This window comes from Triplophysa dalaica, chromosome 20, assembly GCF_015846415.1.
Source record: "Triplophysa dalaica isolate WHDGS20190420 chromosome 20, ASM1584641v1, whole genome shotgun sequence".
In the NCBI taxonomy this organism is placed as follows: Eukaryota; Metazoa; Chordata; class Actinopteri; order Cypriniformes; family Nemacheilidae; genus Triplophysa; species Triplophysa dalaica.
The window spans coordinates 17267699-17295022 of record NC_079561.1 but is presented as its reverse complement, the minus strand read 5'-3'; the positions used below and the strand labels follow the sequence as shown (position 1 = coordinate 17295022).

The following is a 27324-nucleotide window of genomic DNA, read 5'->3' as shown; positions in this document are numbered from 1 at the left end:
TTTCCAGTTGCGGCTCCTGTCTAAAGTCTTTTCTTTCTTTTAAAAATCTTGAGAAAGTGATTCATGCTTTTATTACTTCTAAACTAGATTACTGTAACTCACTCTATACTGGGATTAGTCAAACAGCTCTATCCCGATTACAACTGGTTCAAAATGCGGCAGCTAGACTTTTGACCAGGAGTCATAAACGGGATCACATTACTCCGGTTCTACAGTCTTTACATTGGCTGCCTGTGCGGTTCAGAATAGATTTAAAAAATGTACTTATTGTCTACAAGTCACTAAATGGTATGGCTCCTCCATATATCTCTGACTTATTGATTGAGCATAATGTAAACAGATCTCTTCGGTCCTCTAACCAGAGACTTTTGTTTATTCCCAAAACGAGGCGGAAGTGCAGGGGTGATCACGCTTTTGCTACAGCTGCGCCACGACTCTGGAATGATTTGCCCTTGCCTATTAGAATGGCATCATCTGTGGCTATTTTTAAGTCTAAACTAAAACCTATCTGTTCGATAAGGCATTTAATCCTGGTTGAAGCACAGCGTGTTTATGATTATTTTGGTGTATGTCAAAATGTATTCTTGTTTTACTCTTGTGTGTTACTGTTGTTTTTAGTTATTGTATTGTAAAGCACATTGGTCAACTCTGGTTGTAGTAAATAGTGCTATATAAATAAATTGCCATTGCCATTGCCATTTTAATTTCATGTTTTTCTTTTTTGAGTATAATAATGTAAAATATGCATTTTGTAATCATTGAAAAATCTTTTAAAGATAGACTCATGTAGTTCTGGCTTTACCATTATACTTCTAGTTTTGTTTATGTGTGGACAGCTGACTATCTCCACCGCCATAACCCTACGTAGAGGTAGATATTGTTCACGATAAAACTTAATATAATTCTTTGCCGCGTCTCGAGAAACAATATCCAAGAAGAATTGCGGTCTGAATAAAGACACAGGGAAGGCTCTTAAACTCACAGTGCTAAGAAGAAACACATGTGTCCGTTGGTTCAAAGACACTTGCGTCTTTCTGCTTGAAAGGAAGAATCCTTCCTCCCGTGGTTGGTTGCTATGGATATCTCTCAAAAGCTCTTAGAATAATGGCACGTCCCACTTCTGATGTCAGAGCCGTTGATGTGTGTGGAAAGAGGGAGGAGGAACTGTAGCCTGTTGCTCATGATCATCAAATGTACCGCCAGAAACCCGGAGCCTGGTCATGGATCAGTTGAAACGCTGAGCAACAGCTTGTGGATCTCAGTTTCTGCTTTCAGAAGCGTCACTTTACAGCTCTGAACATCATGAGTGCTCTTAACTGCAGATGAACTGAGCGCAACTACAGTAAGTGTCACTTTACATGACATTTTTTTTCTGTTTGTATAGTTGTGTTGTGAAAGGAATCAGAGATTTATTGAATAGTGATTTTTGATACAAAAGAAAAGATGGACTTGAGCGTGATGCGCGTGCTGTGAGTCAGAAGTGCTGCACTGGTATGGGATGCACAAATCGCATCAGGGATACTGAACTGCTCAGATTGCAGTAACTGTAGACTTCTGAGCCTGTAAAGAAATGTTCATTTTGTCGGCATCAGTTTTCTAGTGGACTGTGTGCCAACACATTGTGCAGGAGCACTTCGGACGACCTGAGTCGGACGTTTGAGTCCCAGCTTATCGTCCTTATCGTCCTTTCCCGGCTCCTGTTTCCCTCTCTCATCCCATAATTTCCTGTCTTACTCTCCACAGTCATATCTATATAAAGATGCAAAGGCCAAAAAATAAATAAAGAAATAGACAAATGTTTATTATTGTGAAATTCATCCACTTGTTTTTTCATGCACGTTTCTTTGCATATAACTTATGTCGTGTGAGTGTGTGTGTGTGCAGCCAAGTTTCTATATTTGTAGGAAAATGCTAAATCCACGGACGAATTACAAACTAAATCCATTACATTTTTCTCGAAGCATGTACATACCTGTACAAAAGAAAGAGAGCAACCATGGTATCGTCTTTGCCTACCGGAGCTGTGTCCATTGTGTAAAAGCTGAACCGATGTTAAATTGAGTTTTTCCTCTTTCCTGATCCAGACGTTTTTTCGTCACTGCTTTTAAAAAACTTACTTTCGTATTGTAGATTTACTTGTTGTCGGTTCCGCAGGAAAGTTTGACTGTCCGCCATTATCCATACATTGACGCAGTGGACGTGAACGCGCTGATGACGTATGATGTCTGAGTGAACAGGGTGCGCAGTGGTATGCAAAATACGTTGGCTGAAAACGTAAACATGACCATTCAGAACGTTCGGCCAGAATGTTTTGATTGGGCGAATGTTTTTTGGTCCTACGTCATTTACATACGATATGCAATTATCCAAATATTATGTGACAACTATACTTCTTGATTACTATTAGGATGTAAAGAGATTTCCAACCAGTATGACAAAAAAATTCTCTACATGATCACCTATTGTGCCTTTAATGTGTGCAATTTTATTACATTGTCAAGCTTTCAAAGAATCATTACTTGGTGTTTTCTGTTCATTCAGAGAATACAAATTCCTAATACTTGATATGATTTGTTGACTAAACCTGTTCAGTTTAAAAGTGTGAAATGTATTTAGATTATATCAGCGTTGGCGTCTGTCATTGACGTGAATGTATTCTTGTCTAATTACTCTGACTCATGTTCATTCTTCTGCTTGTTTTATCTAAAGACCCGCTGACAGATTGTCAGGAGTGCAGTTCAATCCCAATGTCAAATTCAGTGTTTTGGGAATATTATAAATTCAGCGGCTGATGAGAAAACGATGTGACAGTCGATGTCTGTGATAAAAGCCAAAAAGATGCCCTGACAAGTGCCAGAAGTTAGAATATGTTTGCCAGAAATATTTAATAAATACATTTATGTACAAAATTACAAAGAAGTAATCCCATGAACCACTGTTCATCTGAGAATATAAAATGTTACATCTGTTTTGTTGTTTTGGTATAAACCACAAAAATAATCACATAATGTGAGATCTTTTTAATATCTAAATTATTTCTCATAGACATCAGTGAGATTTAATGAAGATCAAATTGTAAATTTCAAGTCTCATTTGTAATATTTCTCCTGAGATAAAGCGTCAGAAATCTCACAAATGTCTCTGTCATTAGAGTTTCAGATGAGAATTCTCAAATTAAGATCAGATTTGTCAAGTCTGCTATCAAAAGTCAATACTATTCAAGATCTCAATATGAATTCAAACATTTCTTATCAAATGAAATGCAGATTATTTTACCTCAACAATACATTTATTTGCGCCTTAAAAAAAACTGAACACTGCTGTCATTCACACAAAAGAGGGACTTTTGGACCCCACTGCTGTTGACTTTGAATATACTGTATCAACACATCGAGGGTCAGAAGGCTCGCTGTGGGTGGTTTGAGAGTTGGTGATATGACACTTAGTCATAAGCATTATTGAGTACACTTCTCTTAATGTGAAATGAAGTTTCTTGGTTGTCGAGTGAAGTTATACGCACGCATCTACAGATGTGAGTGGGTATAAGTCTATAGGTGGGAATGTGTCCTCTCTGTAAATGATATTATCACTAGCGGTAACTCTAATGGGTAGCTCAAGTTTAAGAATGAGTTATATTTACATATTTTGAATTTCAAATTGGAAAATGACAGACAAAAATTAGTTTATCCATTAAACCAAGACAATGATATATCACATGTAGAGTCTACGAAAGCTTTCTCTCGGAGGTCATTTGCACGATGAGAAATAGACTCACGTCAAGTTTATTACAAAGAGAATAGATCTCCAAAACATGTTTATGCAAAAACCTTTGGCACAGAAACACCAGAGACTGATTTATAGGTTTGGCAGCTGAAAGGAACCGCAGGTTTATAACTCTCTGATCAAGGATCAAGATCACGTGTTGGGTTTTGGAGTTTACGTTATGATGTAGATTTTAAATGTCTAGATGTTATGCATTTAGCATAAAATTGGATCCAAATTGACTTACAAAGTGCATTCCGTCTATACAGTTGATCAGTATGTGTGTGCACTGGGGTTGAACCCATGAGCTTTGAGTTGCAAAGCCACGCAAATCTGTAAAATGTTGATGTATAGGAATATGATTCTCATAGTTAGAGAGAAGGTAGAAAATAATCAAAAACTAACATTACAAAACAAAATTGTGCAAGTTCAATGCTTTTTAAAGTACAGCTGAGATCAGGGCAGGGTCAGAGTTTGGGCTCATCATTACCGTTTAAGGTTAAGAGCATTATTCCCTGAGAGGATTTGTGGATTAAAATGACAAAACACTTCATCAAGTTCATAGGATTTGTAAATGGCCTGCTTTTAATGAGTGGAGTTAATGTCTTTTCATACCTTTATGTACACGGTTTGTCAGAATAATAAATGATCGTTCCCAGTTTCTACAGTTTATAATTGGGGGTCTTCATATAATATTAAGCATCTGAATTGACCTGAAGTCAAAGCAATGGCAGATTTACTGACCAATCCTAACCGAACTGAACAATTACAGTGTATGTGATATAAAATGCTTTCTATTTTCTTCCTATTAAAAGGATAGTTACCCTAAAAATATTGTTTACTCATATTTTAATTTTTCCAAAAACAAGAATTTGATTGTTAAGATAATTTTTTTACTGACAAGCTTCAAAAAGTGAACACAGTAGTCTATACAAACCTATCTAATATTCAGCATCTTCTAAAACCACCTCATCCACTTTTGTGTTTTGGGAAACTTTAATTCACTGTGCGTCACTTTGGAGAAATGCATTTGTCAAATGCATCATTGTAAGTATTCCTGTTAGTGTTTGACCCTACACTGTAATTTTTTGTTTTATGCTACTGACTATTTCTGTTATATTTTACAGATTTCCCACGTTAAGTAAAAAACAATGGAATTTTCTGTTTTTATACAGATTATTACAGATTTTTATGTCATTTTGAAATACAGTTAAAAAAAAATTTTACATGGTAAAATGTCTTTTTTTACAGTTTATTTTTAAAATATGGTCAAAAACTAAAGAACTACAGGAAACGGCAACAAATGTATAACAATAGAATATATATCCTTATATCCTATAATTTTACAAGGGTTGCGGTATATTTCTGTTTTTCCAGTTTACAGAAAATTTTACAAGGTCGATTTTACAAGGTTAGTCTTCCAGATTTATTTGTTCAGCGTCTCATGGTTTAAGTGAACCTGTGAGCTGCAGTCGAGAGATGTTTATATGTCATTTCCTCTCTTCTTATAGTTATGCTGCTTAATTCCCCATCGACAGTGCCTGAATGATGGTCGAGTAAATGTGTTGTAAAGCCCACTCTGCAGGACAGTATCTGAAGAAATAACTGAAGTGTTTAGAAGGTCTCCATAGACACCAAACAGCTTAAATCCATCACACAGGGGACACAGAAGCATCGTTCATGCAGGCTGCTTGAAGTTTTTCGATCCATCTCATCCGATCAAGTATTTTACTCTCTCACACCATCCAATAACACTTGATGTTGACGTCTTTGTTTTTATAACTCCTCCAAACACATTTTCTGCTTTCTCTGAAAGCACTCAAGTATATTTTCTCCAGCTGTGCTTTGAGGAACTCTGTGGTTGGCTAATGGAGATATCCACTCAGACGCTTGGTTTGCAGCAGTGACACCCTGCTCACGCAGACACATGTCTTCCGCTCCCATCCGCTGTGGTCTCTGTTCTTGGAAGTGCTTTGGCGTAATGGATGTTATACACTGAGGGTTGATCTGCTGGTGTCAAAAAGGAGATGGAGAGTAATTGCATGAAATCTGCAGTGATGCACACAATCGCTGTACGAATGCTAATGAAATAGTTATGTTAATTTGTGCATTGCAGTATAGCTGTACAGAGACAAAATATGAATGGAATGGACACACAAATAGAGATCAAACGTATTATTAATATTTGTTCTGGAATGTTTCTAACAAACTATTTGATTATTGTTCTGTCCTTGTCTGGTAGATTTGTCATTTGCAAGGATGTTTAATTTGCATCCGTATTTCAGATAAAATTTGTATTCTTTAACTTTTTTGGCATAAAAATAAAAAAAAAATTATATTGAGCCAACGCATCAACAATTAAGGTGCAATACAAATTCAATTGTTTTTCATTCAAAAACCAAACAGAACTTTTCTTTCCAAAATTCACAGCGGTAAGCGTATAATGAATTATAATTTCAGCTGTTGTGAAAATATTGCAAATGTTGTTTGTCAATGCATGTAAAAATAAGTACATATAGTAACTTGCAATTTTATGTTTCTGACAGAGATGGCAATAGAGAAGCACATAACATGTAGTGCACATTTTGAAAAAAATCCACGTAAAATTTAGAAAATCTGAATTTTACAGTTTTTTTACAGTTTTTATGTATTTTTAAATACAGTCAAAACCCATAAAATTACAGAAAGCTGGATTTTTTACAGGGAAAACCGTTATATTGCAGTTTAATTCCAGCTGCCAAAAAATTGAGCGGTGAGCGTATAATGATTTACAATTTGAGCTGTTGTGAAAATGATGCGAATGTTGTTTGTCAACGCATGTAAAAATATGTACATACAGTTACCTGCAGTTTTATGTTTTTGACAGAGATGGCGATAAAGATGCATATACAGATATTCAGTTTTATATTAGATCTTCTATGCTGAGATAGCTAAAAAAATTACCAAACTAATCGAATTCCTAATTCTCACAAAAACATGGTCGGGTCATTATTTCCTCACAGTCTAAAAAAAAGGAAGGCTATTATCAGTCCATAATGGTTTTTGCATTGTGAAATTTATTATTCTTATATATTTCAACATTCTGTGCATAATTTAAAGCACTTATTTGCAGTAAAAACTTGCTTAATTATCATAAATTAAAAGCAGCATCAATATGTCCAAAAGTCCTTATGGTTTAGAAAATCTAGTCTACTATGTTTTCTTGTAAGCCAAGTATTGCTTTGCTTTTTTATTTTAGAGAGAAAGTTAACCTGGAGTTGTTCCAGACAGTTTTCGCTAGAGTCGCCCGATGATAATCCCTCACAAAGAGGTTCGCAACGTGACCGTACTTTAAATGCGTCCGTGCAACAATGCATTACTAAACAAAGCCATTAGTGCTGGAATGGAAATCAGGATGACCCCGCTGGTGGAATTTAAATGAAAACACCAACTCTCGAACTGGGAACACAGATTTTACAACATCAGAATGCTGTGCATACATGATCGGCCTTTCTCTGCTTGTGAAAATCAGCCAGGAATAGAAGCAGCGCTGTGCCAAAGGTTAAGTATAGTGAGAAGATAGAGAGCTTTACTGAACCATCGCAACGCTTAGAGACTGTTATATCTACGGCCGACCATGATAGGAAGGGAAGGCAATTACATCCCGAAGGTTTTTCTTGTTTCAATATATTCAGCGATTTATTAAATCCACCCACCCAAATCTAAAAAAGTCTCTCTTCGATCCCTGTTCTGAGTTGATGTAAACAGATGTCTTGTGATACGAGCATAGCTGCGGGCTCTGTTGAATCTGTACATCCTGATGTTTCATACTCATATTGAACATGTGTTGTTTATACATACGGAAGAGTCTGTTCACAAAGATGCTGCTCACAGCATCCGTCCAGATCTGATGCGGGAGATATTCCTCGCCACGGGCTACAGGTGTCAGAGTTACAAATGAGGAGAGTACAGTATTGTTCTGTGGTGTTTTCTGGAGCCCAGTGAGGGTGAATGTGTGTTCATGCTGTGTTTCGGCTGTAAATGATGAGCGTTCATGCTGAGAGGAAGGGTTTTCCAGATGGCGCACGTATAAGAATAACTCAACAGATTATTTGTTTGGTTTTTCTGTGACTTAGTCTGAGTCACCGAGCGAACGAAAATAATGACTAGCTTTAAAGCAAATGTTCTTTAAATGTGGAGAGATCCAGATCCTTAAGACAATTCCAAAGTGGGTTTTGTTCATGAGTGAGTGAAGAGCTTATTGCCGTGATAACCATGAATGTCAATGTTGTGAAAGAAAGAAAAATCACAGATGAGATCTCTCGACTATTTCTCCTATAACATTGAGATTAAATATTGAGAGCGAATGGAACGTTTTTTTTTTATTCTCCTGTGTCTCAGACATTTCAGAATTCAAGAGGAATATGAGAAATCTCACAAATGTCTCTGTCATTAGAGTTTCAGAAGAGATGTCAACAATGTCTCAAACTAAACTCAGATTTGTCAAGTCTGCGATTATTCAACATTTCTCATCAAATTGACTCAAATCCAGATCTTCACCTCTATGATCTGCATTCATCATACTTTTATCAAATTGTCTCATTTGTTAATACTTTTATTTATATTTTAGGAGAAACATCATAAACTAAGTTGACACTTAAAGCCACAATATGGAATAATTGTGTTATGAAATATCCAAAAATCACTTGCACAGTGTGATATATTTAATGCATTTGAGTACTTACATTATCTCAAATGTTCCCAAGAATGTGCAAATCTAGAGAAATTCCTATTTAAAATAATGGCACGTCCCCCTTGTATTTGTCGCATATCAGTGACTTAATATCCGCTACTCTGCACTACCCTCAGTTGTAGAACGCAAATGCAGAAGTGGTTACACAGCGTCTGGGATGCAGCATCTGTTGCTCTGTTAGTATGGATCATGTTTACTGTTTGGCGAGTAAAGGAACCCGAAAAATGCATAAACGTAGGCCAAATGAGGCAAGCAGGCTAATGGACAAACAAAGAAATAAAACAAGGATTAATATCGGTGTGGAGTTTTCTAAATGGAGAGAGCTTCGCGACCAACTTGAACTCAATAGAGACTCCGTTTCACGTTTGTTTTAATAGACAGGTAAGCCATTTTTTTTTACACAGATTACTCTAAAGATTATTTGAATAGTTATGAATGTAGTTACCCTATGAAATACAGTGTATTTCGCACAGATATACTGTATGTACGCAGTAACGTTACTTGTAAATACTGTGGGTTCGTTCAAATTAACTTTCTAAATGACGCCTGTATGACTATATTAAACATGCAAAAGTGTGTAGCATTCATTACGCTAGCAAATCAGTTGACAAAGTCCAATATCAGTCGGGGGCTAACGTAGCATTACATTCCACGTTTCTTGGAAGCTAATTCATTACGATGACAAAATAAAATTAAAACATTACCTAGTCCATGAACATGGGCGATCTCTGTTCACCTCTGGATGGGGAAAATAACATGTGCTATTATCTAGCGGTCCAAATATTCCATATTGTGGCTTTAAATAAGACCCCAATAAGAACCTCATCAAATATCCTAAGCTGTGAAAGAGCAACATGAGCAACATTGTTTTGCCAGACCTTTTTATAAGTGTAGTATAATTCTGTGATGCTAATTATTTTTGTACATTTATTTTCATGTAGCATCAATGCTTAAGTAGGGGGCACGGTGGCTTAGTGGTTAGCACAAAATTATTTTCCATTTGTCACTGAAATTTCAGTAGTGATGATGGGTGACTACGTCTGGAACTTAAGTTCGAGAGGACAGTATTAGTCATAAAAGACAAAAACGATCCAATGTACACCTCTGAAGTTTTGGACGACTCATTATTAGTAACTGCTATGTTAAACTGTTGTTTTGAGCAGTGTTATGGCAGTACCTTGTCATTTCACCATACGAACAATAATACCGAAATGTGTTTTTTTTGTGAGTACCGTTGATGGTAAAAAGATAATAATGTGATTTTCGTATTCAGCATGTTAAACTTCACAAAGAAACAGTAAACTTTTCATTTTGTCATTACCTTGTGGTATGTTAGTCACACCAAATGGGACAATGGTCAATGGTCAAACTCAAAAGATATATTTGCTAGCACATCCAGAGGTGCCCTGGTCAAAATGACTCCCACCGGCCCTCTTGGGCACGATGGGAAGACTGAGTCCTCCACAGGTCACAGGTGCTTTGGTTTGAGGTGATGAGAGATGGAGTGGGTGAGATAGCAGGAGTCAGTAAACACAAAGTTCCAGGAAGCAGACCCCATCGACGGACAGACGGGTGGGTGGCATCAGAAGAGAGCATGAGATGAGTAGGAGGGGGTGGGGTGCCATTTGCCAAGTGGTCTCACCAGGCAACAGTGGAGGATGGAAAAGCACATGACAAACAAACAGTGAAGAATTCAAGTGGATGAATTAGAAAGTGATGGACCGAAATGAGCGTCCAAATGTTTTCACTGCCCGTGTTGTGTGCGTCTGAACGGACGTGATGTTTTACTACGGTTAGAGACATGGTGGGAGAAAGGATTAGGCTTCTATTATGTTCAGCATGCAAATAAGTCTGAGATAATGTGATAAACCTCACACAGACCAGCCAGAAGTTATCGTCCCCTGTTATCCATCACTTTGACAGGTTTTATGAAATAACGCTGACATTCTGGTTATTGTTTGCGTTAGGATTTCGTGCCCTCACATATGCAGATGCAAACAAGTGCATTGCTTACATTTGTTGGTTTACCGTACAACTGGAAGGTAAAATAAAAAGAATGCATTTTGAATACAGACTTGTAGATTTGGTTCTTTTAATGGCAAGAGTAGATCTTGCTCTCTCCCGAATAAAAGTTATTAAACTTGTCAGGTCTTGTCTGATAATGAAACCCCTTGGAGTATTAAAAAAACAATAGTGATGCAAAGCAATCTTGCATGACAATCAGAGTACACATAAGCCTTTTTCTTTTTGAATTTCATTGTTTTGTCACAGTTTCAATATTTCCAGTGATGTAAATAAATGATTCATGTGATCTCTCTGTGCTTTGAATACTGAACATCGCATTAGTTCTTCATACAATCCTTATTATTCTACCCAAATAGCTCACATCATTCAACAGAGGGAAAAGTGGACGGTATTATTCAAGCAGCTCTTTTGGTAATGTGCACATTGCGGTAAATGACTTGATGTGTTTCCGAGTTTTTTGTTTCTGTAGGCTGAAAGCTCAGGGTTTGAAGACTTCGCCACTGTTTACAGGGCGATGAAGGTTAGAGATGTTAGCTTTGGAAAGTATGCTCAGCATGTTACTGCCACAATCACAGTCCTGTGACTCAGAGGCAATCTGGAGAAAAAGCCCTGGAGCTAAAGCTGTGATCTCACTGCGTCAGAGAGAGAGAGATGGAAGGAGAAATGTATGCTTGAGACTCTGTGTTACCAGCTGAAAGGTTCTCCATCTTTCTCTATACTCTTCTCACAGTTTTTTCCTTAAAGAAACATCTTAGACGTACTTTGGTCAAACGAATAATCATGATTAATTGCATCCAAAATAAAAATTTGTGTTTACGTAATGTATGTTGGGGTACTGTGGATATTTATTTTGTATTCATAAACACATACACATAAATGTATATATTTAAGAAAACTAAAAAATATAGCAATTAATAAATGTTGATATAGAATTTCAATAATTAGTAAATATGAATAAATATATTTAAACATTTCCTAAATGTATATACAAGTATGTGTATGTTTTTGTGTTTATGAATACAAAATTAATATGCACAGGACACAGACATATATTACGTAAACACAAACTTTTATTCTGGATACGATTAATCGTTTGACAGCCCATCTTAGAAGTTAAAATTGCATCTCCTTTTTAACCTGTTTGACTTGCTTTTGTGGAATGAAGAAAGAGATGTCTTACCCACACCCGGACTGTTATTGCTCAGAGATTTCTCTTTCATACCTCAGATGATTTGATGGAGTTGTTTCATTGAGGTACCAGTTAAGTATCAAACAATTCTCTAGATTTGTTTTAAGGCAATACAAATAGAAAAAATGAGAGTGTGATTGAGAGGTAAAATAATCTGGACTTGAGTAAATTTGATGAGAAATGTTTGAGTTCACATTGAGATCTTCAATAATATTGACTTTCAATAGCAGACTTTACAAATCTGAGCTCAGTTTGAGACATTTCTGACATCTCTTCTGAAACTCTAATGACAGAGACATTTTTTTGATTTTTGCCTCTTTTTCTCTGGAGAAATATCCTGCTGTAGACTCAAAGAAAAGTTTCCATTTGCTTTCCATTTAATCTCATTGATTGAGAAATCATTGAAAATTCTCATCTGTGATCTCTATTTTGAAATGACGAGAAGTACAGAATGATGACTTAAAAATTGAATATGTCACAGACTATATTATGAATTCTTAGATTTTCTTAATGCAATATTTTATGTACTTCAAGCTAACATTCAAGACACAAAACTTGAATTCTCGAATTCTCAAGAACCGAAGATGTTACTATATTAATATACAATACATCTTGTTTTGTGTTCCATGAAATGTCATACAGGATTCAGAAACTATTATCCCAAATAAACGTTGAAAAACTGTATTATTTATTTCATTTTTTATACATGCTTTGTTTTCTAACATTATTCAAGTGTTATTTAAGGACTTCTTTTAAGACTTAAAAAATGGCTAGAAGGCCTTTTATGAAACCGTATAATTTTCCTTCTCTTTCTATCACACTGTTTTGGTGAATGCGTATACATCCCTCTCATCCACTTATTCCCATCACTCCTTTTTTGATACTTATTTAAGATGACGTTGCGTACGATCTGGAGATAAAGGCAGCAGACATTCTTCAGCAGCCAAGCGGTTGGCCCATGCATTATGTGACAGGTCGGAAACAAAGGGCGGAACGTAATGATTATCTTGCGGCGACTGACAGTGCAGGTGCTTAATAAGCATGCAATGATGCAAGCGCTTCCTGATTTTAGCAAGCCAAAGGCCCCCATCACAACCTCTGAACACAGAGGGCCGCAGACACTAATTTGTGACTTGTGAACCCATTTCATCTTAATCATTGTAATTGATTTAATTAGTTTGGACACCGGCCATGGATGCTGAGAAGTTAACGTTTGGTGGGATGTTGAACACAATTACATCTGGTCTGTGTTGGATGGCGGTTTGCATTGGTTTGGGGTTTTTTATACAGCAGGACTCTTCTGTTGTTTAAGTGACCGTTTGAGAGGAGATTAAAAAAGAGGTGTTGGATCTACTTGTGTTATTCATTTTCACACTCTTGAGTTGGATGACTGTCACAGGCTATCACAGTCTGAGCTATCACATGCCAATATATGTTCACTTGAGTTGCGAAAGTTCATTTATTTTGCAAATCCCACGCAACAAGTAAAAGCAGCCGTAACTTAATTGACGCCCCAGATGCTTGATAAACAGAAGATGAAATTCAATGGTACACAAAGTCCTAATGAAAAATTCAGAGGTGGACAGTACTTTAGCTGTGTGTTTACTCTATTCCAGTACATTTTTCAAGTATCTGTACTTTTTGTTTTTACTCTGGAAAGTTATACTTGACAACATTTTAATTTTTACTTCACTACATTTCATAAATAAATTTGACTTGTTTTTAACCTTGGATGAATTGAGGTGATTATAGGGTGACAGGTATAGTTTGGGGTGAAATGTAAATATTTATTTGGTGTTTAAATTACTGCATGTTTGTTATTTTATGATGAATATATAATAAAATGATATCGATGTAACAGACTTAAGATATACTGGACTTGTAATTATTGTTTGCAGATGTTGTTTTCCTTTGTTACAGTGACGTATGGTACATTAAATAACAGAAGCACTTTCTTACTTTTACACAAATGAAATGTTGGAGAAATTACTAGATTTCAATGTATTTAAGTAATAAAGGTCTCATGAATTGTGTTTTATCCTGATATATGAGGTCTACTTATTTTTACATTCAAAAACATCAAAATCAATAAGTAATGGGCTAATTGTCATGCGCGAACCAGTTGGCTGGGCTAGAGAAGTAGATGTTAATATTTTTTAATGGAGGTGGTGTTTCAACCTATCAATGTCGTCATAGATATTCCAGATTTCACAACCTGATGTTCGCTGGGCATGGTGTCATTAAAAGATGTAATCTCAGTAACAAAGGCGTTTTCAGTTCTGACTCTTTCATGATGTCCGCGTGAATATGATACTCTCTTATATGAAAAAAACTAGGGTTAAATTTGTGATTTTATTTCATCACTCCTTTAAAAGTAAAAAATTAAACAATGTGTTTATCATAAAAGTATATATATGTATGTAGTAGGATATATGCTTTATAGTGTAGTGAAATAAAATGTTCCATCATAAAACAGATACTGAGAGTCAACCTTTGAAAAAACTACAGTAAGTCATTTAACAAAAGTGAAAATGAAACGTTTGATTAAAATTGTATGTACTATAATTTACACAATTATTCTCTTGTCGACCACGCCCCCCCGTACCAGAGTCATCTACCCGCTTTACCCACTCACTTTCCCTGGACTTTTAACCCCAGGACTACATTTTCCATCTTGCACTTGCACCCCTCTGACATCAGTGATTAACCCTTACCTGACTCTCATGTCACTCCACCTGAACACTATCCCATAGACTCTATTTATACCTCTTTATATACCTATTTATATTCTTTAACCTGGACCCTTTGGAAATACCCCTACTATTACCTTCCCCGTGGATGTGATTCTGTTTTACCCGTTGCCCCGATTCTGTTTAACCCGTTGCCCCATTTTGGCTGATCCTGGAAAATTGCCAAAAAATTTGCCAGACTGCCTTCTGTGTGAATTTAAACGCATCCCGGATAGATCCAAAAAATGATTCCGGAAAGGGGACCTAGTAACTTGAATGGGATTAGGCCCGTTGTTGTGCCGAATTTGGACTCCCCGTCAGATTACGACTATCCTCGTTGATTTTGATGGGGGATTAGCAAATACTAACCCCTCCCCAACACCTAATCCTAACACCTAATGTTAGTGGGGAATGGGGGAGTCATAATTTGGCAGGTGTCATTTTTCGGCACAACACCAGAAAGTGTGAACGAAAGGCAGGAGCAATGCCGTAAGGGGTGTGTCGTAGTGCCGACTCACGCGTCTGACTCTTTGAGCAGGGGTTTTAAAAAACAGTAATCACTTCGATAAACAAAGTTTGCAGATCAACATCTAACTTCCGATCAGCTGCCATGTTGTTCAACACAATGTAAACACTCACTATGATGTAGCGCGTCACTATTGCTTTCTTTTCTGACGCGCAGATTATACGTCACGGCAAGATCGTGTCATGTGTCTTAACGGGATCTTTACGGGATGTGTGTGAATGCACCCACAGATTCCAGAAAATCATGGGCAGTGTGAATGAACAAAATCTAACGATCCCGCAAAAAATTACGGAACTCATTTTCTGTATATTTTCCAGGATCTCTGTGTGAAAAGGACTTAAGAAACAGTAAAGTTCTTTGGATCTTCAAGGTTTTTATGGAACCATTTAGCAAAAAAAATCTATGGCATTGGGAAGCATGTTTAGTTTTAAGATTTGATCCTTACTAGTATGAAGAATGATAACAGACAAAGACAGTATGCAGAAAGACTCAAACTTTCCAATACGACCAATAACCAGTTTGCAAAGTTAAACGTTTTGCATAAAGATTATATATAAATATACTACTCTGTAAAACACTACATGGATATGTACATAAAAACATTATTGTAACAATATTACACAAAATATTTTAAGTACTTTAAAGCGTATTTTTTAAGCAATATTCCATGAACAAATCAAGCAAAATTACCAAAATTATTTAAGTACATGTCACATATAAACTTAAAAAATCAAGATGATTTTTTTTGAGTTTTTTGAAAGATTGAGTTTTTAATTAATTATCTTTTACAACATATGTGATTGCAAGTAAGCTGAGTGTTGTCTCAGTACTGGCATTAGCATTACTGTTCACTGAGTGAAACAAAAACACACATCATCAGCTCTCCCATAACCTAAGCACAAGCACCACTCTTTTGAAAACCACAAAAGTCAAAAATACAAACAGAATTTCTTCTAAATCTTAAGAGAACTGAACATTAAACTCTATGAAGTCTTTAATTTTATTGTAAAGTATAAAATAGCACTTTTTCACAAAAATGACTCTCCTAATGCTGCTGCAAGCAAAGCATGCTGGGAACTCTAAATTCACTGTTCAGTTAGTAAAATTATGAATGTAGTCCCACCACAAAATAATTAAGTAAAGATCCTTAATACAAGTATAAGCGGGTTGAACATAATAAAATTAAGTTAAATTCACTCAATACAATTTTAATTAAAGAAACAATTGCATTAAGTAAAGTTTTATCAATTCATTTCATGAAATCTACTACGACACAGAATCACTTTACCAGTGTAGTTTATACAATCAGAAGCAACTTCACAGATCAGCTTTCCAGCACCACTCGGTCCTGTAGATTCATCTCGGCTGAAAACACATCTCTTCCGTCAGCACCTGACCGGTCATTTCTGACTTTTATATCTATCTATAAATATAAAAAAAACTTAGCTCTGTGCACTGTAGTAGGCTTTGTGAGAGATGTTTTATTGCACCTATGCTTTTTGTTGTCCTAATGTTGAATTGCTTCCATCGTTTACCCAACTTGTAAGTCCGTTTGGATATAAGCATCTGCTAAATGACTAAATGTTAATGTAAATGTGGCACATTGTACAGTATGCTATAATGATATAGTATGTTTTGTGAAATTGTGGCTTTGAGTCAAGCAAAAGGATGTGTTTTGTTTAAAGTGGCAGTTTGTAAGTTATTTTGAGTAAAAATTTGCTAAAACCAATTAGTGAGTAAGTAGATGAATGAACGGTGTTTAAAACTGTGTCACTACCCTTGCGGGGTTCACCACGTAAAGCTTGTAATAATGGTTTGTAATTTGCCCTGTCGGGTCGTCTTTACCGTAGATCCTTATTTGGTGTCTTTCGCGCCAGCGCGTGGATCCTGCTAGTGACAGGCGGTTTGTAGCGTATACTTCCAACTGTTGGGTAGGATATTATTTATGGCGGCGTTTAGTACTTTTACTTTTAAACACCAAGCAGTGTTTTTCACATCTGGGGATTCATTGTTTGTAAAAAAACAAGAAGAACTACTTCTGACAGTTTACAAAGAAACCGGGAATGTGATCGGACTCGTGCGAAAACAATAATTAATATTGGCAAGGCATTTAAAACGTGGTGTGAACTCTGTGATATGAAAGGGTTGTAAATGGATGCAGACTTCACTTTATTTCTTCTGAACGGATAAGACTTTAGATAGCACAAAACCGTAGCTCCCTTGTTTTGTTAATAGAGACGTGTACAGTTTCATTGGTTGTTCTTTCTCTCTTTGTTATGTTAATTATGATAAATGTAATTTAAGACCTATTCGAACGGGATTAGTATTATCTGTGGACCTCGTGTGATTTAGAAAATTACATTCCCCTTTCTGTATTTCATGTGGTGCGAATTAGCGCAGACAAGTGAAGCCTGTGATTTTCCTTAAATTTACTGACTTATATCCCGGATATGATGGCAAGGCTTTTCATATAGTATAAATAGTTGTATGGTGTATAATGATTTATGACGGTGCCTGTCAGCATTTGAGACCCGTGTTCGGGGATCTTCTGTCCGGTTCACTTCATGGGAGTTTTAATGAGAAATAACAAAATGACCCAGCAACCGAAATAATATTAAAACACTTCAACACAGCCTCCCTTTCGGCTGTTTGTGTCTGTTTATGTTCTTTTTTGTTTCGTGTTATATCATCTGCCATGTTATCTGTGTTTAATATGCGCTACTGATGTACAGTGAAGATTCTCGCCGCAGCACTGTAACAGGCCACGACTCAAATCATCAGACTCATTCGCGCAGGTGAGAAGTGCCGTAAAGAAATACCTCCGCACATCACCTGCAGTAGCAATTACAAACTGAGATGGCGACGAAGAGGCCAATCCTACGGACTGCCGCTTTAAAGAGATGCGCCATTGTAGAAAGTTTGGAAAACACAGAGACAGGAGAACAGCAGCAGAAAATCTTGCATCCACCTACATTACACAATCTTACTAACAATTGTCCCCCATTTCTGAAAAATATCTATGTTCAACACACCAAATCAAATAAGCCCTGAACAAACCAATGAGGACAACTGCACTCCACTGAACCAAAAGCACAACCTCTCCATGGAAACATAAACAGCGAGATTATTGATTATCAAAGCCCGGGAGGTTTGTGTTCATTAAAAAATCATTTTAAATGCATGGCAAAGACTAAGGTCTGCAAGTGTTGTCATGAACCTGAGCAGAGCATCTGACACTAATTCTATTACCATTTGCATTGTCCCACTAGCTCTTCAAAGATTGTTTTAATTTCTAAAAGGGTTTTTATGATCAAACATGAAACATGCAGCTAATGTGCTAGTCTTGTCACTGACCAGGATGATTTTCATTATGGCCGATGGTTTACATAGGTCAGAGTTTGGGTTAGGTCAATCGTACAGTAATATTCTGATCACTTATCGCCCTCTTTCAAATTAGGTTGCCCACAGAGAGGGAGTGGACAACGACAGGCATGTGACAGCCGCTGATGTGAAAGATGACTTTACTGGCAGGGGATGGTTCTGATTACGACTACAGCGCCCTGAGTTGCACCTCTGACACCTCTTTGAATCCTCCGCCCCTCCATGAGCAAGAGTCCCTAAAGGGCGTTTTTTACAAACGGGCCCAGCGCCTCCCTCCCACTGACCCTTATGCTGACCGCCCACCCGACGATGTCGACCTCCCATCTTGCGCCCAGCGGCTGCACGTCATCATCAATGTGGGCGGCCTCCGATACCAGTTTCCCTGGACGACCCTCGAGGACTTCCCCCTGTCCCGCCTGGGTCAGCTGCGCCTGTGCAACAGCTTCGATGAGATCATGCGGGTGTGCGACGACTACGACGTGGTCCGCAACGAGTTCTTCTTCGACCGCAGTCCATGCGCCTTCCGGACAATCCTCACCTACCTGCGCGCCGGAAAGCTGCGCTCTCTTCGTGAGATGTGCGCCCTGTCCTTTCAGGAAGAGCTGCTCTACTGGGGCGTTCCGGAAGAAAGCTTGGAATGGTGTTGCCGTAGGCGCCTCCTGCAGCGCCTGGAGGAGTGCGAGGAGCTGGAGCGCATGGCGGAGGAGGACGAGGAAGACGAAGGTGATAGTGAAACCGGTTCGTCCGGGGAGTCTCGGCTCGGACGCTGTATGGGAAATCTTCGAGATATGGTGGAGAAACCTCAATCAGGACTGCCGGGGAAGATCTTCGCCTGCCTGTCGGTCCTGTTTGTCACCATCACAGCTGTCAACCTGTCCATAAGCACCATGCCTGCCATGAGGGAGGAGGAGGAGACGGTAGGAGGAGATCTGATATTTACAGAATACAAAAGAAGATATTCTGAGAAATGTCTTGGTGGTTTTGTGTTCATACAATGAAAGTCAATGTGGGCCGACATTTTTAGGTTACCAACATTGTTTAAAATATCTCCTTTTTCTACAGAAGAAAGAATGGTAAGCCTTCTTTGTTAGTTCTGGTAGGTCACCTGAGTAAAGCTCACATCAGCTGATCCTCATCTACCTATAGAAATTTAGAGTTTGGTTCCAAAATGAGATAACTCTGTTTTAAAAAAAAATCTAAAATCTTTTTTTTTATTGTGCACTCAAATTATCAAAATGCAGTTGGTTTGTTTTGATCTAAGCCATAATACCAAAAAAATACGGCTAACTTACACAACAAAACACAATGAAATGATTACATCTTGAAACACATGATTTTTTTTTTTTTTTTTAAACGGGTTATCTCATTTTTGAACCAAACTCTTCAAATATGACGCTATCACAGCTTCCGTTTTAAAATTCATTCAGTAAACAGCAGTTTATCGTGTTGCTCAGGAGCAAATTACCCTCCTCCCTCCCCATTCCCACATGTATTTACAATCCGGACTCGACTTCTAGTTATTCCTTTTCTTAAGTCTCAATTACTTTACATAATGTGTTACACTTAAATGTCATTAAGAACTAATGACATCTGTTGTTCTGTTTACCCTAAGGAGGTGGGGGGTAGAGCAGAACCACAACGCCAATCTAAACTGTATGCTAATTGTCAATCATTTTTACGGTAGTAATCCTGACATATCTTTGAGTTTAGGTTTTTTCAAATATGGAAAGTACCTGAATAAGGGTTTCCTCAAAAACTCCAGAGAGGCGACTTAAAGAAGCGTTGGAAGAAGGAAGAAGATCCTTGTACACAATCATTCTTCTTAACACCATAAAATCTGTTTAACCAGACTCCAACGAGAGGTCATTTGTCACGATTAGATCGAGTCACGGGTTAAACAAGCCCTTACACTAATTGAATTAAGACACCAGTGTGTCGGCTGACATCAGTCTTTGGAATCATTCTAATGCTTGAGAAACAACAGAGCATCGAAAATTCAATTATGCATTAAAGCAACATAGCACTGGCATGACAGAGACTCCTTTCACTTTATAAATGAGCTTCTCTGTGTATGTCACTGGCTATTTATAGTGTCTTCTGTTATGAGGGAAAAAACACACACACTTGTCCAAGAGTCTCCAGGAATGTTCCCTTATAAGTGCTTCATATATGCCCCAACAAATGTGACGTTGTACCACCTTTGTTTAAAGGGATAGTTCACCCAAAAATGAAAATTCCGTTATGAAGATAAAGGTTTGATATGACAAAAGGTTGAGTAAATTATGACCGAATTTTTATGTTTAGGTGAAGTATCATTCAACAAAAGCCATGTTGAGGTGTAAATTATCAAACAATCATCAAATTAGTTGTTAGTCATCCAGACAACAGAAAGATTTAATAAGAATGCGGAAAACACAGGAAAGAACGATTTGAAGTTCTGAAAACACACTCCTCATATGACAGGAGCAGGTGGAGTTGTGGCAGAGAGGTTTTCATTTGTCGGCCTCTAGTGTTCTGAAAGAAGTATTGCAACTGGGAACAAGATTATTTTTACACATCATAGTAACCAGAAATGTGCAGGAAGGTTACATTATTCTTGCATCAGTGCCTATATATAAAATAGAGTACATCACACTTTATCACAATACTATGGATAGAAATTCAATGAGGAATGTAAAATAACGGCTTTATTTACTATTTTTATGCAAAATGAATTGACTGATGAGTTTGAACAATAAATTATAAAAACATGAATGCGAATATTTGTTTGGAACTTGACATACACATACCAATTATAAGAGTAATTATTATTAACAAATTAATGTCTGTCATCAGACTCTTAAAAATAAAGGCAATAAAAAGGGTTCTTTTTTAGCAACTCTAATGGTTCATAAAAGAAACCAAAAATTTCCCAATACTTAGAACCCGTTTTTTATGCTTTTTTTGCACTATTATTAAGCCATTCTTTTTTTTATTATATATTTTTTCATGCAAATTTGTGTATTGAGTATTTTTTATATTGTATATATTTATATCGTGTATATATTTTATATTCAGTTTTGTTTTTATTTTTGATTATCTCCAGTTATTGATCGCATTTCACTTCTTTGTTAAGGCAACATTTCCAAATTTTCCATTAACGTTTTTCAAATATGTTATTTGATTTGATTTCAATTAACAGACATGTTTTCTTAGTTTTGGTTAATTATAATAACCCTGCAAATAACCTTATGTGCAACAGAAAGTTTTATGTCCACGTGAGAGGTTCAATAACTTTTATGTGTTATTGTAACACCCAGAGTTCACTCAAAAATAAACATTCTGTCATCATTTTCTCACCAGTTGTTCTAAATCTGTATAGATGTCTTTGTTCTGGTGAATAAAGAGAAAGATGTTTGGAATAATGCTTGTAACCAAACAGTTCTTGTGCCACCATTGACAAGGGAAAATGACATATGGTAGTCAAAATTGCCCCAGAACTGTGGCTGTCCTACATTCTTCAAAATCTTTTCTTTTGAGTTCAACAAAACAAAGAAATGTAAACAGATTTTGGTGCAATCACTTGAGGGTGAGTAAATGAAGACAGAATTCATATTTTTGGGTGAACTATTCCTTTAAGTTAAACAACCGTATGCCTTAAAGCACTTTGTCCCGATGTGCACCTGCATCTGATTCGATTCTACAACTATTCGATTATTATTGAAACTTGACCACCCATATAGAGAGAACAAACTGCAGACTTTGTTAACCAACTAACCGCACAATCCCAAGTCTTTAACTTCTCTATTTCAGGGCAAGTGCTCTCAGATGTGCTACAACATCTTTATCGTCGAGACGGTGTGCGTGGCCTGGTTCTCTCTGGAATTCACGTTGCGCTTCATCCAGGACCGCAGCAAGTTGGCCTTCCTGCGACGACCCCTCAACCTCATCGACGTCATAGCCATCCTGCCCTACTACATCACGCTGGTTGTGGACAGCACCTCCACGGGGGAGAAACGACTGGGCTCGGGCAGCAGTTACCTGGACAAAGTTGGTTTAGTGTTGCGCGTGCTGCGGGCCTTGCGCATTCTGTACGTCATGCGTCTCGCGCGGCACTCGCTCGGCCTCCAGACGCTCGGCTTGACCGCCCGCAGGTGCACGCGCGAGTTCGGCCTGCTCCTTCTCTTCCTCTGCGTTGCCATTGCGCTGTTTTCCCCTCTCCTCTACCTGATCGAGAACGAAGCCGCGGCAACGCGGGAGTTCAGTAGCATACCCGCCACCTACTGGTGGGCCGTGATCACCATGACAACGGTGGGTTACGGCGATATGGTGCCGCGCAGCATCCCCGGGCAGGTGGTCGCGCTCAGCAGCATCCTGAGCGGAATCCTACTCATGGCTTTCCCCGTCACGTCCATCTTCCACACGTTCTCTCGCTCCTACGTGGAGCTCAAGCAGGAGCAGCAGAGGCTGCTGCAGAGGAGGACTCACTTTCTCCTCCGAAGCCGAATTGCGGGTCTAGGCAGCGGCCTTTCGCTGGAGAGTGGCGTGCTCTTTCCCAGCGTCTCTTCTGACCACAGAAACCGAGAGGAATAGATGAATACGTCGCAAGCTGTGAACTAAGAACGTGGAAAAATAAACAACTTATACATTTGGCAGAGGCTTTTATCCACAGCAACTCACATGCATTAAAGCCATACATGTTATCAGAATGTGTGTGTTCTGGGGATAGAACCAGTGACCTTTGCGCTGTTGAAGCACTGCTCTAAAAAGGGAGCAGTTGTTTTGATATCTTGAATGTTTACATATTGTATGTTTCTAGTCCCTTTTTAAGATTCCAGTTTTAAAGCGCCTGCAGTTTAATTCATAAAGTTTTGTTTGTCGACACTCTTCCAGCCTGTGTGTCCATATACCCACTGTGTTGAATTCGAAGATGTGTATTACTACTCTATAGTATCAAGTGAGTGTCTTCCTTTTGTGTATATGTATTTATGAGACATGAATCACACATGCACTTATTACTTTGATATTCTTTGAACACCAGGGTTCTTTCTACATGTGTTGTGTTGTTGTTCTGTGCTGAAGTGTATTCAGATCCAAAGAATGGTCTGGTCGTATGTATTTCTGTATCATGAAATGTGATCTGGAATGTTTGCTGAAAACGTACAATAATGTCTCTTTGTTTGGGAAATCACCAGATTGTTGCCATAAACTTTTTTATGATAATGAAGACAAACAGATACAATAAAAATCTATAACTGCTGTAAATAACCATAATTTGCTAAAATCATCCATTATCGGTTGATTCCACTAGAGGGCAGCAGTGCCCCAGGTTTGAATACAATTTACTGTGAGACAACCGCATGGTAAATAAAAAGGAAGGTTTACAGACAACCAGCAAGAATTTGCCTCAGGCGATAGTCCTTGGTATGTGTTTTTTTGTGTTATCCTTGAACCTGATGGGACTTGTCATGAGATGATAGGAAAGGAAAAGTAGCACTTCTAAAGTCAAGAAGAGGAATCCAGGGAAACGTATACAGTACTATACAGTAATACTCAAGAATTTGTCTATTCTTTACATCACAGGTACCGTTTATTTTGTAATAGATTTGCTGGTTTCATTGCAATTTATAATTCCAAATGCGACAGGGGGCATTAAATCTCATGTCATTTTAATTTAAAACACAACGCCCTTTTCTTACGAAAATCACATCCTTAAGTGTCACTTTGTAGATCCTTAATGAATGAATGAATGATGAGGCATTTATAAAGATCACATTTTAACCACTCAGACGTAGAGGACCTAATTGTAATTGTTAATGACACGTTCCTACCTGTTTAACTTTTGTTTTATACCAGACTAAGTTTTTTTCCACACAAACATATATCTATTTACAATAAAATTGGCTTGTGAATGAAAAACATATGAAAGAAATAAAAACAGCTGCAAATTTACACGTAAAAACGTACCTAGTTTATCACGCGCTAGACGGGTCTAAAGATACCATATCAACAACACACCGCTCGAGCGGATGTATTCTAATATATAATGTTCATTGTTTGGATGCTTTATGCTTTATTAGGGATATTATTGTGATGTTGCAAGCCGGCCGAAATGACAGATTTTTTTTTAAAATGACGTCACCCACGAAGCAAATGCAATGCACCCGGAAAACAGTTTTAAAAACAAAATATGTTGTTACAAAAAATAAAATAACAAATCGCACAATACAATACGATGCATGAAATAATCAGATACAATCCGTAGCGATTTAATTGTATTTCTTCTAATAATTGTACAATGACGTTCAGCGTGGGTGCCCCAGATCCAGCAATAGGTGGCCCAGTTACCCTCATCTCTCTCTCTCTCTCTCTCTCTCTCTCTCTCTCTCTCTCTCTCTCTCTCTCTCTCTCTCTCTCTCTCTTTCTCTCTCTCTCCTGCTTTTGCAGTCTTGTCTCTGCTAGTCAAGTGTGTTCTAACCCGCTCACGTCAAAGTGCCCTGCCCTTTCCAGTTTTCCCATACTCGTACGGGTTTGATGGTTCGTGTGTGCCTTTTCTCAGGGACACAATAATCCTCCGCTGCTCATTCAGACACTCCCAACAATCTCTTCAAGAAACTGATCTTGACATTGTTTTTACACCAACTGTTACCCGCGTAACATCGTTACATGCCATTAAAACGATGACTCGGTCGCGCAGCTGTGCGCGTTCCCAGGCAGTCCGCGTCATGAGCGCGCACTGAACGCGCTCGCGGTCTTCGTGTCATATCGTCTACATGAGCCCCTCAACGTTATTGACTATGGAAAGCTAAGCCTGCTTCATTCATACAACAAAACAATAAAGCTGAGGTCATACACAGGATTTTATTCACACCGCATCAGTGGTACACGATAGGGTGAGTATGGACGCCTTGGTTGTATCGCTGTATATTTTTGTTGGGCGTTGAGATTGAATGGCCGCTGTATTAAAATAGAGCTGTGTACGTTTTAAAACGATTTGGGTTTATAACATGTTGTGTGACATTAAATTGCGTGTTCAATATTTGTCGGCGCTGTTTATAAATCCGGGTATTTTCCTCAGATCCGCCGGCTTGAATTGATTTTATCAATAAATCAGCTGATGTTTTCACAATCGAATCTGATTTAATCCGAGTCAGTTGTTATTGTTGATTTATGATTGTGAAAATTGCAGACAAACAAGGACGTTGACTAAAATTGAAGACACGTGGCTTTATTTCTCGACTATATCCACGTTGGAAATAAGATTCATATTGCTTCAAAACCTGCTTCTCGGTTGTTCTCATCAGCAGACTCTCACTTCTCATCTGGAGTTTCAGAAGAGATCTCAAAACAGTTCACTGATTCAAAAGTCTGATTTTTGTCTCTCTCTCTCTCTCTCTCTCTCTCTCTCTCTCTCTCTCTCTCTCTCTCTCTCTCTCTCTCTCTCACTCTTTCTCTCTCTCTCTCTCTCTCCCTCTTCTCGCACTCACTGTTGGTAGTACCATATCTGCTTGATATTATGATTTTCCTCTCAGAATGACTCAGAGCCTTAAATATTGAGTTTTCCATGATAAATTAGTCATGCATGTTTAATTCATATTTTGGAAACTATTTAGTCAACATTGTATATATTCAGGTGCCTTTCAGAGCAGTCCCATTTTCTTATCCATACGCCAGTGTTTACGAAAGAAAATGTAAAGAAATGTCGTATAGAGCAGCGATTCCCAAACTTTTTCATTCCAGGACCCACCTAGACTGTCAAAATCTATCCTGAGACACACCAAAATATTTTTAAATGGAAATATGAGGAGAAAATACACACAAATACACAAGTAGAAGCTTTTATTTTCCATAAATAGAATAAATGAAATTTAAGCTGCAATACCAAACTATCTAATGGTAAAATTTCAAAGCTATTGTTATTGCCATTCATTTACTGGACTAAACTGTTTTTTTGTTTGTCATTCAAAAGCCAAGTGACTTTCCATGACCCACCTCATGTCACTGTGCGACCCACAAGTGGGTCCCGACCCACAGTTTGAAAACCCATGCTATAGAGCACCATATCTCAACTCAAAGTCCAGTGCCGTGCTCGTGAAACTAAACTATAATCTAAGTATACAACTTCTCATCTCAGTAGAACGACCTCGCCTACACTTGCTGTCCTTTGAGTGTTTCGTTTTGCCTGCCTCCTCAATCTTTGTGGAAAAATGCACTAACAGTAGGTAAGTGAAAGTGCGAGGGTGGTTTTACTAACCAAATCAATTCTAGTTTGAATCTGCGCAGGACTGGTTTGGAGTCCTAACAGTGTCATGGAAATGAAGGGTCGCATCTCGTCCATGTTCTCTCTCTTTATTGACATCATGATAACGGCTTGATTCTTCACATAGCAAGGCCTGGTTAAGCAGTCATCTTTTCCGTTTATCTTTCTCTTATCCCTCCTTTGTCCTCTCCCTGCTTGACCTGAGTTTAATACCATTGCAGTTCCAGTTCTTTCATTGTATGTCCTGGTTATCACAGGCGTTTTGCCAGTCGAGTGTTTGCCAGCGTGGCTCAATGTCAATTTTAATCCAAAGCTTTAGTTGACTCTTTAGCGTGTGTGGTTTCAGTGAAAAGGATGTGGGAGATGCAACCTCAGGTTTACGCATTTGTTCAAGCCTGTTCCTGTATTTTAGTGCTCTAAGAAGGGATGTGAAAAGTGTTAAAATGAAGTAAAATGTAACATTTTAATCACATTCAGTGATTTTCTTGTTTTATTCTGTTGGTTTGTTTTATATTTTGTCATTTGGTTTGTCATTTGTTTGACAGATTTAGGGATTTGTTTCAATCTCTCACTGTTACTATGAGTAACAATACTAGTGATTCTTTAATACATTTCAATACAGATTTACTTTAGGCAATTCACAATTTTGAAGGTTAACACACAGTAGATAGGATAGTAAATGAAGTAGATTAAAGTACATAATAAAACCGGACACATGATTCCAAATTTTCTCGTAAGCTA

General features: G+C 37.8%; 2 protein-coding genes across 2 annotated transcripts in view; both read left to right on the top strand.

Moving 5' to 3' along the window:
* Positions 1-1223: 1223 nt before the first annotated feature.
* On the top strand, positions 1224-23603 carry kcng1 (potassium voltage-gated channel, subfamily G, member 1). The gene is made up of 3 exons (XM_056733498.1): positions 1224-1342; positions 18421-19261; positions 22137-23603. The coding sequence occupies exons 2-3, from the start codon at positions 18479-18481 to the stop codon at positions 22914-22916; spliced, it is 1563 nt and encodes a 520-aa protein (XP_056589476.1). The 5' UTR covers positions 1224-1342; positions 18421-18478; the 3' UTR covers positions 22917-23603.
* Positions 23604-24862: 1259 nt separating this feature from the next.
* src (v-src avian sarcoma (Schmidt-Ruppin A-2) viral oncogene homolog) overlaps positions 24863-27324 on the top strand; it is a 34971-nt gene continuing 32509 nt past the window's right edge. The window contains exon 1 of the mRNA XM_056733926.1: positions 24863-25216. The gene's annotated coding sequence lies outside the window, so the exon portion shown is untranslated. The remainder of the gene's footprint in view (positions 25217-27324) is intronic.